This window comes from Corella eumyota, chromosome 6 (assembly GCF_963082875.1).
Source record: "Corella eumyota chromosome 6, kaCorEumy4.1, whole genome shotgun sequence".
Classification (NCBI taxonomy): domain Eukaryota; kingdom Metazoa; phylum Chordata; class Ascidiacea; order Phlebobranchia; family Corellidae; genus Corella; species Corella eumyota.
In genome coordinates this window covers 11,608,760-11,624,242 of record NC_137495.1, presented here as the reverse complement: position 1 = coordinate 11,624,242, position 15,483 = coordinate 11,608,760, and the positions used below count along the sequence as shown (strand labels likewise).

Genomic DNA, 15,483 nt, shown 5'->3' with positions numbered 1-15,483 from the left:
TTATCTTTCGAAAACTTATTATCTTTCGAAAACTTTGATTTTAAGTCAATTTTTTTGGTTGGTTTAAACAAGGTGTTTGCGTAGCGAACTTTGCGTCCTACTATTTCCTCGGGGATTCTAAACTTTTTGGTGGGGGTTCATTTTAAAGTAGGAAATGTCATTTTGTATTGCTTTTAACATGCATTTTATTTAAATAACACGATTACATATATAAAACTGTTATTATATTGCAAAACCTGTTACAGCAATAAAATAAATTTTAAATGGACAAGTAATTCTTTTCTTCAATGAAATGCAATAACAGTCTTTAATTTAGTAACCATAATTATTTTTGTAATTGCGACAAAAATTATTTTAAATCACTTTATTAACAAAAGTAAATTAACGTAAAAGTTGCAACAAATATTTGCAGCTGGCCATTTACCCACAACCAGCAATTCGAATTTTTATCACTTTTGCGTATTTATTAAACATATATGTAGTTTTACAGATGTGATCCTACAACATGAGTTGTAATAAAGAATATATATCGGCTTACGAACAATATTCCTTTTTTAAATTTTAACATTCGTTTGATTAAAATTTGACAATTTGTTCAGCAAAATTCTCTGCAGGCACAAGTTCGAATCCTGCCAAAAACGCATTTTTTTAATTACAAATTTAATTAAATAAATACAATTTTATTAATTAAAGTTGCCTTGAAAAGTAAACAAAACAGTTGTCGTGGCCGAGTGGTTAAGGCAATAGACTTACAATCTTTTAGGCGCTGTCCGCACATATTCGAATCCTGCCGACAACGAATTTTTTTATTTAGTTTTAATTCAAATTTAATTAATTAATTAAAATCGCGCTAGCTGCTCGAAGAAAAAAACTTAGTATAGACTTAATTTCTTTTAGGCTCTGCCCGCGAAGGTTCGAGTCCCGCCGATAACGCATTTTTATTTTAGTTTTATTACAAAATTAATTTAAATCACGCTAGCTTCTCCGAAAATCCAAGAAGGAAAAGCAAGAGTTGTCGTGGCCGAGTGTTTAAGGCGATAGACTTGAAATCTATTGGGATCTGCCCGCGCAGGTTCGAATCCTGCCGACAACGCATTATTTCATTTTAAATACAAATTTAATTAACTAATTAAAATCACGCGAGGTGCTCCGAGAATGGAACATTAGAGTTGTCGTGGCCGAGGCTATAGGTTTGAGTTCTTTGAGGCTCTGCCCGCGCAGGTTCGACTCATGCCAACGCTTTATTTTATGTTTTAATACAACTTTAAATAATTTGATTAAATCACGCTGGCTGCTCCGAGAATCCAACATACGAGTTGGCGTGGCCGAGTCGTTAAGGCAATCGACTTGATATCTTTTGCGCTTTACCCGCGAAGGTTCGAATCCTGTCGACAACGGATTTTTTTAATTTTTTTTACTAATTTTTTAACTAAAATCACGCTAGCTGTCTTAAAGGGAACAAAGAGTTTTTCCACATAAAAATAAGTAATGTTGTTCGGTGGATATCGTTGGACAGTACCTTCATAAAAAAACTTTTACTGGTCGTGCGGTAAATGATTAGGCGCAAATGGGGATCGATCCCAGGACCTCCTTTTTACTGGACAGGCGTTTTAACACTATGTTATAATGCCTTTAAAGATAGTCAATGTATCAGTTATGTCGTTACAAACAAATGTATTTAAAATAAAATAAAGTATTTTAATATTTAAATTCTTGTTGAAAACTCCCAAATTGAACGATCTATGCATCATAACGTTAAAACGCACGTCGAAAATAAAAAAACTATTTCTACACCGGAAATCGCCGGACCGTCTGGGTGAAAACCAGAAATCCCAAGCTTGACAAGCATAAACTTTACCACCGATGTTTAATATTGCCTCCAAGATAAGTTTTGTTAAAAATGGAGTGTAGTAAATTTATTAATTAATAACTGCCTCTAGTTATCGGTTGTTAACAAGAATATAAAATTCTGTCTAATTTCTTTCAAAATTAAACGCTAAATTAATTAATGTCTAAATCCATGTTTATTGAGTGGCTTCTGTTCAGTAGAACGAAATTGCCCTTCGTCTTTAAAACAAACATTTGCCTTTATTAAAAAGCTAAAATAAATCGTTAAAATAATGGTTTAATTCAAGGAAAACAAAGTTGGAGGTTCCATGTGAAAAGAGTTTCTAACAAATTTGCAAAGGAAAAATTTTAAATATAAAGAAAACTATTTTTTATCTCTGGGTTGGCCTTTTGGTTAATAGCCAAATGCGCCAACCATTGCAACACAACAACAACTGATTCGCGACATTTTTATTAAATTTGGAAAACATTATTATGGTAATAAAAATGAAGCAAGATCAAAATTATAATAATAGAAATGTTTAACAAAATAAATTTGACCCTTGGTGAACTTAAACCTTCAAACTTTCTCCTAACAGCTGAACGCCCTAAACGATTGCGCGACAGAGACGATTATTTCGCCCACTTTGTTTAAATTTGCAAAGCAAAATTAATATAATAAAAATGTAATAATATATTTCGTTCATGAATGGGCCCGAACCTTCAACCTTTCGGTTAAGAGCAAAACGCGCCAATCTATTGCGACACAAATACGACTAATTCGCGACACTTCTATTAAATTTGCAAAGCAAAATTATAATAATAATAAAAATGAGAAAAACTAGTTTCGTCCTTGGGCGGGCTCGAACCTCCAACTTTTCGGTTAAAGAGCTAAACGCGCCAATGATTGCGACACAGAAACGAAAAAAGGAAGTTCTGAATGAAAATCATGTATTGTTGTCAAAAGATTGGAAACTGCTGATTTCGGAACACTTTTTTCACTTCCAACCCAGGAAATTATCGCCTGTTTAAAAGTGGTATTTTCTTTTGGTTTTTCAATATTTTTAGTAATAGACAATGGTGCGGTTAAATTAATTTGATCAAAATTTATTGAAACATTTTGATAACGGATTGTTGTATCATCCGCTGAAGATATATAGGCAGACTCCGTAACGTCACTACTCACTTTAGAGCCTGAATTATGTTCAGTTGTGCTTGTAGAAGAAGTGGCACATAAATTTGAATTAAAGAATCTTAAAGTGGCTTTTTTCTTTCTTCTCCATTTTTGTTGTCTTGTTAAATCCTTGTATTTTTTATAAGTTGATCTCTTATACATCTTATTTAGACTACAGAGTATCAAACTCACTATCCACCAAGCTGCAATTATATATTTATACTACATTGATATCTACTATCATTGCTTTCGCCTCTTTTCTTACTATTATCACCTATCCAGAAAAAAATAGCAAGTAGCTGAGTAGGGTAGGAAGTTAATTTATAAAGGGATGTCAAAAGTACAGTTTACAGTAATAACCAATATGCACATGCATTCAACATTAAGCCTGTTTACATGGGCGCTTAAACCGTGTTGGAGTCCGGTTCTCTCGTTTTCGCTACGTGAGAAAAGCGAACCGTGTTTGAAATCGCAATTTCGCTTGGGAAAGGTGGTTTTGAAACTCAAACACGGTTCTAAAACAAAAATTTGTTTTTTTTGGCCAGCGATTTATTATTTTTTATATATTAAAGCTTACAAGTTTAAATCATGGACTTTTAATTTGCAAAAATGTTCATAAAACATCAATTTATTTTGTTTTACCTGACAATCGGCAAATGTAGATTACAAGCTTTTGTTACAATTTTTACACTTCATTAAATTGTTAAAAGTACTATTGGAATTAGTGTACACAAACTGTTAACTGATATACCTAATAACATTTAAGCTGACAAGAAACCGAGCTTAAACACGGTTCAAAAAGCGCATGTAAACTCAGCGCATATTAGGATTTGAAATTACAGCTCTTTTGCGATTTGGAACCGATCTTGAAATTATTTCAAACACGCTTTACATAACAGGCTTATTGTTTATAAAGTACATATAAAGTTTTAAAGGCAGCTTAACAAACTGTAATTCAGCACTAAGGCTATGAAATGTGTTTCTGTTAAACCATAGTTATGTCTATTGCTGAAAACCAAAATGATGTTAAAGACTTAAATTGTTCCTGGTGCACAATTACAATCCTTTGCATTTAAACCGGTTTGGGAGGCTGAAATTACTAATAACAGTGCTGGGAGTAGTGTTGTTTTACAAGAAACTGAGCATTTGTTCGTGTAAAATTTAAAAACACTCTGACAACTGAAAAAGAGAGTCTAAGTTGCAACGAAATTTTAAATTTTAAACATGCTTTTATACAAGGACATTGTTTTTTTTTTGAAAACCCTTTATTCAATGTGGTTTGTTTCAATAGAAATATACAAAATATTGCATTACTTATGATAAGCGAATATTGTGAAAATCAACAAATAATTTGGCCTGTTTCATCATAGTTCATACATACAAACACACAGTGGCATATACTAATTTCTTTTAACAGCTAAACGCAAATATCACACAGTTTGCGTTCAGCAGTCTGGCAATAAAACAAGTTTGTAATTGGCAACTTTTTTGCTGCATCTAAACGAATAAAAACACTAGTGCAAGGTAGAAATATCCTTTAGGAATCTTATAAACGTTTTTATAATAGTTTAACTTTTCTAGAAAATCCGTACGACTATAAAACAGCTTATGACCGCATCATAACGTATAGCTAACAAATTCGCGTACAACCTGGTGACGTCAAAAAGGGTTTGCCGTCAAAATTCAAAAACACCGAATCAGGCTTATTACAGGCACAAAAATATTTTTAATTACAGTTTTAAACTCAGTACAGTTCAAAAAAAAAACATATTAGCCGGCCTTATTTTTCTGTTGAGTTCCCCTATAATGCAGGTGGCGCCTCTACCAGTAGATGGCGGAGCATAGTGGCATTATATAAAATGTTTTCGGCTTTGTTAAATGCATTATTTGGTTGGCGACTTCACGATAGTGGTTTTAATAAGCTTATTAATAGAAATAAATTAATAGCGATAACCAGTGTTTCCACATTCAAGGAAATTTTCTTGACCAAAAAAAGGATCAGTTCCATTTTTAATTAAATTTCAAAAGTTAGGATTTTACATCCTAGTAGAATATTCAACCGTTACCAATATGGTTTAGTGATTTTTTGAACGTCTTCGTGTGACAGTTTTGTTTTATTTTTAAACGCATTTAAAATCGAGTCTTTTTTATAATGGCCAGATTATATCAGTGATTTGTTGATTATAAACTGTAATTTTATAAGGCTATTCAGTTAGTTTGATTCAGTATAAGACTAGAATTATTAATAAATCTTGCTAGTAAGCATTAGCAAGTTTTATTGCAAGGCGTAGCAAAACCGATCAACGCAACCCCTATTCAGACAATGCAATATAAGGATGTTTATTCTAGGCACCTCCTTGTTTGTTATCGCAAAACCAATCACTTACCGAATTGGAAAATTGGTTTATGGTTTTATGGTCTATCCAAGAATATCCCTACTTAAAAATTATTTTCAGAAATATAATATTTACCTTTTGTATTGAAAATAAAATTTGTTGTTTAAAAACTGCACCTTGACTTATTCAGCTTCTCAAATTTTAAGTTTTTTACAATTAAACAACAACTAGGAATATAAGACGTCTTATAATCAGTGGCGGCTCGTCTATGGAGCTAATGGGGCTAAAACCCCCACTTTTTAACATGTTTTTTTTTTAATTATAATTTATTTTATTTTGAATAATATTTGTTTTTTCGGCAATGTTTTTTGCTAAAATTATTAAAAATTAGCGCCTATTTTGGCCACGAAATACGCCAAAATTTTCGAAAAACGTAGCGTAAACATGTGAGGACTAAACCAAAATTAGCCCCACGGGCTGTCAAATAAAAAATATTTTAACGCTGTTTTCGCCTTCAGGATTCCGAAATTTTAAAAAAAAGTTGAGAACTTGAATCAAAACGTGGGCTAAGCCAACCATAAAGTTGCCAAATAATTTGACAATTTTAGCTTTGTGATTTTTTTAAATTTGACGTTTAATTTACTTAGTAATTAAAATATAAAATAATAAAACATAATTTGGGTATTTTATGATTTTCTCTGGAGGTAATAAGTCCCTAAATAATATTTTTAAGTTAACAAATAAAAATAATCAATTGGATTTTTGTAAGAAAGGTCGTCGCACAAGTTTTAGAAAGGGTGTGCACATGTCTTGCGGAAACAGTCATTTTAGGCTAATTCCGCATACGTTTTTTTAGTAAAAAAATGTATAAATTTGTTAATTTTAATTGAATTTTGGTAGTGTTTTTAGCCAAATGTTATTTATTTATTGATTGGCAGTCGAAGTAAAGTGCAGAGTTTATTCTGCCTGCCCACGCCATATCCAGTCAGCCCAAACGGCGAACGCCATGATTAGCAGATTAGAGTTTTGCCATATATAAAAAAATATCTAATTGTGGAAAACTTGAAAAAACCAAACTGTGTACTAAAATAGTTTGTTGGCTATTTATTTTTTTATCATTTTAGCAAGCATTATTTAAACAGAAAATAGCAAGTATTTTGCTTAGTTGTAATTTGGTATAAGACTGATAAGAACAAGTTTGTGATTTCTTAGTAATATTTCGACTATTTTTGTGGATACCATAAACCATGAACCAGGTTGATTGTATTCTGAAAAGTTTTCCTTTGAGTTTTGAGGCAAAGTTAGACTTAAAGCGCCTTGGACCTCATCAGCCAAGATCTATTGAAATAAAAAGTACAGGCCCTAAGCAAAACCGAAAGTTTAATGTTCAGTGGTTTTCGAGAAAGGAATGGCTTACTGTAAGCGAGGAAAAAAAAAGTTTATTTTGCTTTTACTGCCTTTTGTTTCGAAAAGGTGAAGAAACGGAAGTTACTTGGTCAAAGGAAGGTTTTAAAGATATAAAACATATTTCAGAAAGAATAAAGCGATATGAGAGATCAAAAATGCACATTACCAATGCACTTTCATATAGCCTACTAGGAACCGTAGATATTCAGTCACAGATCAGTGTAGGACACAGCTTATCTGTTGGGAGGCACAATGAAATTGTTAAAAAGAATAGACACATTCTCGACCTCATTGTTGACTGTTTAAAATTTTGTGGAGTACATGAAATAGGTATGCGAGGACATGATGAATCAGAAAGTTCCTTTAACCGAGGCATATTTTTGGATTTATTGCAGCAAATAGCAAAATCGGATAACGTTTTAAAAGAGCATTTGGAAAGTGCCACAGTAAATAAATACACATCCAAGACAATCCAAAATGAACTTTTAGATTGCATGTTTACTGTATATAGAAATACATTAGAGAATGACATAGGTAATGCTGATTTTGTTGCTGTTCAAGCAGATGAGACAACTGATATTGCCAATCAATCACAATTTGCAGTACTTCTCAGATTTGTAGTGGATGGCTATCCCGTTGAACGGTTTCTGTCATATTATGAAGCTAATGATCGTACTGCTGATGGTATGACCTCCCTTATAAAACATGCACTTCAACCTTTTCATCTAAAAGAAAAGCTTATTGCCCAGACATATGATCGTGCATCTGTTATGAGTGGGAAAAAAAATGGCGTTCAAAAAAAAATGCAGGAATGTTTTCCCCATGCCAAATTTGTGCACTGTTATGCTCAACAACTAAACCTGATACTAAATCATGCATGTCAAAGTATTAAAAGCATTAAGTTGTTTTTTGCCAACTTGTCTGGATTCTCTACCTTTTTTTCTATGTCTCAGAAACGTTCAGATGTGTTACGATCAGTTTGTGAAAAACGACTTCCAAGACCATGTGAAACAAGATGGAATTTTCAATCTCGAGCTGTCCAAAGTGTTTTAAATAATAAGGAGAATCTTTTAGCAACTTTTGAAAAGATTCTTAATGAAACACACTGGGACATAACTTCAACACAAGGGTGTATTGGATTGACACAACTTTTAAAAGATCCCACATTTCTTTACTTTTTGAAGTTTTTCAATGATGTCTTTCACCATACAGATATATTGTATAATATTCTGCAGTCAAGAGAATCGACTGGGGTGACTGTTGCCTTTGATTCATTTCAGAAGGCTATTAATGATATTCGTGGAAAACTTGTGGAAGCTAGTATGGAATTTTGTCCAGAGTTGTCAAAACGCCAAAGGGTTGCTACTTCTTCAAGATTGCTGTGCGCAAATGCAAAAGAAGCCTGTGATATAATAATTGTTGAAATTATTATATTTCCAGTTAACTTGGTTAAACAGTTGGTACTGGGTTACCCTATGATAGATAGTTTAAAGCTGGCCAACGAACTTAAAAGTGTTGTACACTAACAACAGCTTTGAAAATATTAAATCAGTTGTGGGTTTAAATTTATTTCTGATAAAAAGTTCACTTTTGAATACTTTTTCTGAAGTAAGTAAGGTTATAGGAATAATTTTAACTACTCCATTTGCAACTGCAGAATCTGAAAGGTGTTTTAGTACTTTAAAACGAATTAAAATATTTTCAAGAAACACCATGAGCCAAGATAGGTTAAATGCTTTAGCAGTCTTATCCATTCACAAAGATGTCATTTCAGCCACACCTGATTTTAATAGAAATGTCATAGAATTGTTTTCCAAGTTGAAAATTAGAAGAACTTTTTTAAATTATAAATAAAGTGTTTTTGATGATGAGTGTTGTAATGGTGATGTTTTCTTAGATAAGGATTATGCCGACCCTCCACTGTTGGTGTGTTGAGTTTTCCTGGAAAATAATCGATTATGCCTGCCCTCCACTGAATTTTACTTTCAACCAATATGAGGGAGGGGAATGGAGGTAAGAAACAAATTTTAATATTTTATATAGCTTGTTAAAATACCTTATTAAAAAAAGGAATATTAATCCATTTATTTACTTTACACATTTTTTTAAATCAAATTACAAAAATTATAGTGGTCAAGGTGGTGGAGGAAGAGGAAAATGGGTTTGGAGAGGAGGGGGAAAGAGGAAGAAGGTCGGGTGGGTGGAAGGAAAGAGGAGAGAAGATGAAACAATTAGGGTAACTGCAAATATTATATTTAAATATTTCATTAATTTAACAATTAAATAAAAAAATTTTAGACAAGAAAACATAAAAAGGAAAAAAGAAGAAGAAAGTGAGGAGGAGAAGTAACTTAGGCCTAAATTAACAAGTTTACAATTAGAAAGTTTAGTTTTTTTATTGGGTTGAAAGTTTAGCGTTATTTTTTTAGAATTTATAGTTTAGTATTATATCATTAAATGAGAATTTAGGTTTTATATTATGAAATCTAGAAGTTTAGCTTTAACGAAGCTAAAAGATTTTTCACCAGCTTATTAAAAATAATTTGATAAAAATATTTATTAAAAAAGAAAAGTAGAGTTAAAGAGGAGGAGAGTAGAGAGGGAGGAAAGAAGGGAGCAGGAGAAGTAAATAGTTCAATATCCCTTCATAGTTTGTTTCGTTTACTTATTATTTGTAATGTTGCTTTTAAGAAATGCTGAAGTGTTAAAGAAAAAGGTGATCAAAGTTTTAATTTTTTTCATTAGTTCGTTTTATATATATTGATTTTTTGTTGATATGTAATTTTAATTTTTTTAAATTATATCATTATTTTTCGCACAAACTATCTAATTACATTAATGTTTCAAATAAATATGTTGCTGATTTTATGTTTTAATTAACTTAAAGTATTTTTACTGCTTTTTATGTCTAAAAAATGGTTATTAGTAAATGGTCAACTAAATTTTAATCTAGTTTGCTAACCATTAATGAAAGAAATGTATTATGTACTATACTGCTTTTTATTGAATTTGAAATTTTTTTTAGAAGGAAAGACGCCGAAAAAAATAAAAAATAACAAAAAAAACATTTTTATTTTATGCAAGATATAGGCTACAATAGTAGTTAATTAAATAAAATACAATTGTGTTTATTTAAAAAAGGTTATTAAAAATGTTGTATGCCCTTACACCCCAGTTACTAATAGCTTTAAAGGCACACCTTAAAATTGTTCCCATTATCAGATAAAATAAAAATTTTATCTTAAGTAATATAAAAAAAGATCGTTTTGTATCTAAAATAGCCGATTTACGGACATCAATATCAAAAAAATTTTCCGGGGGGCCATGGCCCCGGACCCCCCTAGTCGTGCTGTGACTTTCTAAAACTAGCCCCCCCTATCGTTTTGCCCACGAGCCGCCACTGCTTATAATACACATGCCTTTGTTTCGCTGCGATGCAATTTTATCGTTATCGATCGGGTTTTTAAAGAACAATACAATAACATTATTGACAAACAACCATTTCACACTGCACACTTTTTAAGTAATGATGACATAATTCAAATTCTTACACAGATACATATTTCACATTATGGTATTAATACACCCACACATTGGATAAACTCACCCATACCAATTAATTTGTTAAAACGGGACATTTTAAATGGCCCCACACGCCATTCAAGGCGACGACACCCACACAATAATGTTAGAATTGTTATAGTTAACACTGTTGAACAGTCGGCTGAGCGTTGTATAAAGTAGCTGGTGCACATTGGTTTACTGCTGCTTATGAATTTGATTGATGCTTTTAAATTATTTAATTTTTAAAATTCTTTTTTATTTATTGTATTATGATTATTTATTTTTATTTATTCTATATTAGCTGATTTTTGTTTATTTCTGCATTGACCTATACCCTTTTATTTTTCTTTGCTTTACTTAATCTTATTTTTCCTTTTTGATTGACCTATACATTTTTCTTTACTTTAATTGACTATACTTTTTCTTTGTTTTTAATTGACAAATTTTCTTTTTTTGTAATTGATCTTTACCTTTTTTTTTCTTTGTTTCTGTTAACCTAAAAACTTTTTACTTTTAAACATATTATATACCTTTTCTACACTCTTATTAATCTTTAACTATTTTTTTTTATATATACTTTACTTTTTACCATTTTTTCCTGGATAAAAGCAACCCCTTGTCGTGGGATCTGGGCTTTAAACTAAGATTGCTTATTTATTTTAAAATTCGTTATTAACACTTTAATTGGGAATCTAATGCTTACCAAAAACAAATAAATGCATATATTTTTATGTGATTACCAACAGCATCTCTATATTAAATTTATATATATTTTTTTTCCAATGTTTAATATATATTTACTGTTGCTATTGATTTTTGTATACTTTCTTAGAAAATGTCGGTTGTTAGATTAATTTTTTAGCAATTTGTACCATTCCTAAATCTTTTAAAATAATGCTACCTCTATAAAACATAAAAAATATATATTTTGTTGCATTTTTTTAACATTTCTTTGTCACTTTTGTTCTTTTATTATTCTTTAAGTAATTTTAAGAACGTGTTTACAATTTTTTTATGTTTTACACTTTTAAAGGCAGTCAAAACTTAAAAATTTCCAAAGCAATAAAATAGTTTCCTTACATAACTTAAGGAAAATATTATTTTAAAGAAAAGTTTGTGGGAACAAATTTTTTTTAATGAATATTTCTATAATTACTTTTTCAACTAATTCATAACTTTAACAATGTCCAAACAATTTGTTGTAAACCTAATTTAATTACATCAAGGCATTTATGGGAACAAAGCCCCATTGTTCTTAGTCTTGATACTAAAATACATTTATTAAGCAAAGTTATTTAGATTTTAAAGGCAGGTTAAATTTACTAACTAACCAAGTAATAAAATTGTTATTTTTCAATACATTATATAAAAACAATAAAATGCAACACAGTATGAGAGAAACATGTAAAACTAATAGATGTTATATTCGCTTGTTGAAGACTGTGGTATTGTGGTGTGATTAGGATATTTATTTATAAAGGTGAGTCTTATGGGCATTTAACGTGACATCAAGGCGACTTAAACATAAAATCTTATGGCTTACAATTTAGTGCAGTGACCGATATACTATGCTAATAAACAGACACACATTAATTGAACTTAAAAATATATAATAAAATCCAAAGTGTTATATAATAAAAATTATTTGCTTTTTTGTATAAATTAGGGTGTCCAAATTGTTACATGTAATCATTCACACCAAAACCTGTGTTGCAAAAGCCTAACAGAACCCAAATATTTAATAAAATTATTTATTTAAAGCTATCAGGGTTAAACTTATTTTGGCTTTTTTAAATAAAAGGGATGTGTTGTCCGTTTTTTTCCTATTGAAAATTTTGACATGAAAATAAAGAAATTGATTTTTAAAATTTAAGTTCAACTTGTATGGTTAAAACTGCCTTTTAATTTAAGATAAGACTATTTCTTACAGTTTATTAAGCGAAAACATGAAGTACACATACATTAGCACACAAAAAAAACAAAAAAAGGGACGCAAGTCATTTATTTTAAATATGCACGGTTAATGATAAATGTGTTGGCTCACCACATCACATTGCCTACGACCATACCACGTTGAGTACACCCCATCTCGTCCGATCTGGGAAGTTAAGCAACGTCGGGCCCGGTTAGTACTTGGATGGGTGACCGCCTGGGAATACCGGGTGTCGTAGGCATTTTATAAGTTTTATAGCATATTAGAAAGTACTTTATGTAGAAGTCATTTTTTATCAAAATTTTTGAAAACTAATATATTTGATATAATTGCTAAGCGACGCAAGTCATTTATTTTATTTTAAATATACACGGTTAATGATAAATGTGTTGGCTCACCACATCACATTGCTTACGACCATACCACGTTGAGTACACCCCATCTCGTCCGATCTGGGAAGTTAAGCAACGTCGGGCCCGGTTAGTACTTGGATGGGTGACCGCCTGGGAATACCGGGTGTCGTAGGCATTTTATAAGTTTTATAGCATATTAGAAAGTACTTTATGTAGAAGTCATTTTTTATCAAAATTTTTGAAAATTAATATATTTGATATAACTTCTAAGGGACGCAAGTCATTTATTTTATTTTAAATATACACGGTTAATGATAAATGTGTTGGCTCACCACATCACATTGCCTACGACCATACCACGTTGAGTACACCCCATCTCGTCCGATCTGGGAAGTTAAGCAACGTCGGGCCCGGTTAGTACTTGGATGGGTGACCGCCTGGGAATACCGTGTGTCGTAGGAATTTTATAAGTTTTATAACATATTAGAAAGTACTTTATGTAGAAGTCATTTTTTATCAAAATTTTTGAAAATTAATATATTTGATATAACTTCTAAGGGACGCAAGTCATTTATTTTATTTTAAATATGCACGGTTAATGATAAATGTGTTGGCTCACCACATCACATTGCCTACGACCATACCACGTTGAGTACACCCCATCTCGTCCGATCTGGGAAGTTAAGCAACGTCGGGCCCGGTTAGTACTTGGATGGGTGACCGCCTGGGAATACCGGGTGTCGTAGGCATTTTATAAGTTTTTTAGCATATTAGAAAGTACCTTATGTATAAGTCATTTTTATAGAAATTTTTGAAAATTAATATATTTGATATAATTGCTAGGCGACGCAAGTCATTTATTTTATTTTAAATATACACGTTTAATGATAAATGTGTTGGCACATCACATTGCCTACGACCATACCACGTTGAGTACACCCCATCTCGTCCGATTTGGGAAGTTAAGCAACGTCGGGCCCGGTTAGTACTTGGATGGGTGACCGCCTGGGAATACCGGGTGTCGTAGGCATTTTATAAGTTTTTTAGCATATTAGAAAGTACCTTATGTAGAAGTCAATTTTTATCAAAATTTTTGAAAATTAATATATTTGATATAACTGCTAAGAGACGCAAGTCATTTATTTTATTTTAAATATACACGGTTAATGATAAATGTGTTGGCTCACCACATCACATTGCCTACGACCATACCACGTTGAGTACACCCCATCTCGTCCGATCTGGGAAGTTAAGCAACGTCGGGCCCGGTTAGTACTTGGATGGGTGACCGCCTGGGAATACCGGGTGTCGTAGGCATTTTATAAGTTTTTTAGCATATTAGAAAGTACTTTATGTAGAAGTCATTTTTTATCAAAATTTTTGAAAACTAATATATTTGATATAATTGCTAAGCGACGCAAGTCATTTATTTTATTTTAAATATACACGGTTAATGATAAATGTGTTGGCTCACCACATCACATTGCCTACGACCATACCACGTTGAGTACACCCCATCTCGTCCGATCTGGGAAGTTAAGCAACGTCGGGCCCGGTTAGTACTTGGATGGGTGACCGCCTGGGAATACCGTGTGACGTAGGAATTTTATAAGTTTTATAACATATTAGAAAGTACTTTATGTAGAAGTCATTTTTTATCAAAATTTTTGAAAATTAATATATTTGATATAACTTCTAAGGGACGCAAGTCATTTATTTTATTTTAAATATGCACGGTTAATGATAAATGTGTTGGCTCACCACATCACATTGCCTACGACCATACCACGTTGAGTACACCCCATCTCGTCCGATCTGGGAAGTTAAGCAACGTCGGGCCCGGTTAGTACTTGGATGGGTGACCGCCTGGGAATACCGGGTGTCGTAGGCATTTTATAAGTTTTATAGCATATTAGAAAGTACTTTATGTAGAAGTCATTTTTTATCAAAATTTTTGAAAATTAATATATTTGATATAACTTCTAAGGGACGCAAGTCATTTATTTTATTTTAAATATGCACGGTTAATGATAAATGTGTTGGCTCACCACATCACATTGCCTACGACCATACCACGTTGAGTACACCCCATCTCGTCCGATCTGGGAAGTTAAGCAACGTCGGGCCCGGTTAGTACTTGGATGGGTGACCGCCTGGGAATACCGTGTGTCGTAGGAATTTTATAAGTTTTATAACATATTAGAAAGTACTTTATGTAGAAGTCATTTTTTATCAAAATTTTTGAAAATTAATATATTTGATATAACTTCTAAGGGACGCAAGTCATTTATTTTATTTTAAATATGCACGGTTAATGATAAATGTGTTGGCTCACCACATCACATTGCCTACGACCATACCACGTTGAGTACACCCCATCTCGTCCGATCTGGGAAGTTAAGCAACGTCGGGCCCGGTTAGTACTTGGATGGGTGACCGCCTGGGAATACCGGGTGTCGTAGGCATTTTATAAGTTTTTTAGCATATTAGAAAGTACCTTATGTATAAGTCATTTTTATAGAAATTTTTGAAAATTAATATATTTGATATAATTGCTAGGCGACGCAAGTCATTTATTTTATTTTAAATATACATGTTTAATGATAAATGTGTTGGCACATCACATTGCCTACGACCATACCACGTTGAGTACACCCCATCTCGTCCGATCTGGGAAGTTAAGCAACGTCGGGCCCGGTTAGTACTTGGTTGGGTGACCGCCTGGGAATACCGGGTGTCGTAGGCATTTTATAAGTTTTATAGCATATTAGAAAGTACTTTATGTAGAAGTCATTTTTTATCAAAATTTTTGAAAACTAATATATTTGATATAATTGCTAAGCGACGCAAGTCATTTATTTTATTTTAAATATACACGGTTAATGATAA

General features: G+C 32.0%; 1 protein-coding gene and 12 non-coding genes across 13 annotated transcripts; all 13 read left to right on the top strand.

Annotated features, from left to right (window-relative positions):
* Nucleotides 1-1,011: 1,011 nt before the first annotated feature.
* Nucleotides 1,012-1,093, top strand: Trnas-uga (transfer RNA serine (anticodon UGA)). The gene has a single exon. It is a non-coding gene; the product is annotated as a tRNA-Ser (tRNA).
* Nucleotides 1,094-6,584: 5,491 nt separating this feature from the next.
* On the top strand, nucleotides 6,585-8,270 carry LOC145755851 (zinc finger MYM-type protein 1-like). The gene has a single exon (XM_082572088.1). The coding sequence runs from the start codon at nucleotides 6,585-6,587 to the stop codon at nucleotides 8,268-8,270; it is 1,686 nt and encodes a 561-aa protein (XP_082428214.1).
* Nucleotides 8,271-12,363: 4,093 nt separating this feature from the next.
* LOC145758479 (5S ribosomal RNA) lies at nucleotides 12,364-12,482 on the top strand. Its single transcript, XR_014286438.1, has one exon. It is a non-coding gene; the product is annotated as a 5S ribosomal RNA (ribosomal RNA).
* Nucleotides 12,483-12,650: 168 nt separating this feature from the next.
* LOC145756337 (5S ribosomal RNA) lies at nucleotides 12,651-12,769 on the top strand. Its single transcript, XR_014284463.1, has one exon. It is a non-coding gene; the product is annotated as a 5S ribosomal RNA (ribosomal RNA).
* A 168-nt stretch (nucleotides 12,770-12,937) lies between these two features.
* Nucleotides 12,938-13,056, top strand: LOC145757029 (5S ribosomal RNA). Its single transcript, XR_014285117.1, has one exon. It is a non-coding gene; the product is annotated as a 5S ribosomal RNA (ribosomal RNA).
* A 168-nt stretch (nucleotides 13,057-13,224) lies between these two features.
* Nucleotides 13,225-13,343, top strand: LOC145758478 (5S ribosomal RNA). The gene has a single exon (XR_014286437.1). It is a non-coding gene; the product is annotated as a 5S ribosomal RNA (ribosomal RNA).
* Nucleotides 13,344-13,505: 162 nt separating this feature from the next.
* On the top strand, nucleotides 13,506-13,624 carry LOC145756474 (5S ribosomal RNA). Its single transcript, XR_014284592.1, has one exon. It is a non-coding gene; the product is annotated as a 5S ribosomal RNA (ribosomal RNA).
* Nucleotides 13,625-13,792: 168 nt separating this feature from the next.
* LOC145758477 (5S ribosomal RNA) lies at nucleotides 13,793-13,911 on the top strand. The gene has a single exon (XR_014286436.1). It is a non-coding gene; the product is annotated as a 5S ribosomal RNA (ribosomal RNA).
* Nucleotides 13,912-14,079: 168 nt separating this feature from the next.
* On the top strand, nucleotides 14,080-14,198 carry LOC145757151 (5S ribosomal RNA). The gene has a single exon (XR_014285231.1). It is a non-coding gene; the product is annotated as a 5S ribosomal RNA (ribosomal RNA).
* Nucleotides 14,199-14,366: 168 nt separating this feature from the next.
* LOC145758476 (5S ribosomal RNA) lies at nucleotides 14,367-14,485 on the top strand. The gene has a single exon (XR_014286435.1). It is a non-coding gene; the product is annotated as a 5S ribosomal RNA (ribosomal RNA).
* Nucleotides 14,486-14,653: 168 nt separating this feature from the next.
* On the top strand, nucleotides 14,654-14,772 carry LOC145757028 (5S ribosomal RNA). The gene has a single exon (XR_014285116.1). It is a non-coding gene; the product is annotated as a 5S ribosomal RNA (ribosomal RNA).
* A 168-nt stretch (nucleotides 14,773-14,940) lies between these two features.
* Nucleotides 14,941-15,059, top strand: LOC145758475 (5S ribosomal RNA). The gene has a single exon (XR_014286434.1). It is a non-coding gene; the product is annotated as a 5S ribosomal RNA (ribosomal RNA).
* A 162-nt stretch (nucleotides 15,060-15,221) lies between these two features.
* Nucleotides 15,222-15,340, top strand: LOC145756231 (5S ribosomal RNA). The gene has a single exon (XR_014284362.1). It is a non-coding gene; the product is annotated as a 5S ribosomal RNA (ribosomal RNA).
* Nucleotides 15,341-15,483: the final 143 nt, after the last annotated feature.

What these genes read in the sequence shown, in the direction of transcription:
- LOC145755851 (XM_082572088.1), top strand. Translation starts at nt 6,585, where the DNA reads ATGAACCAGGTTGATTGTATTCTGAAAAGTTTTCCTTTGAGTTTTGAG.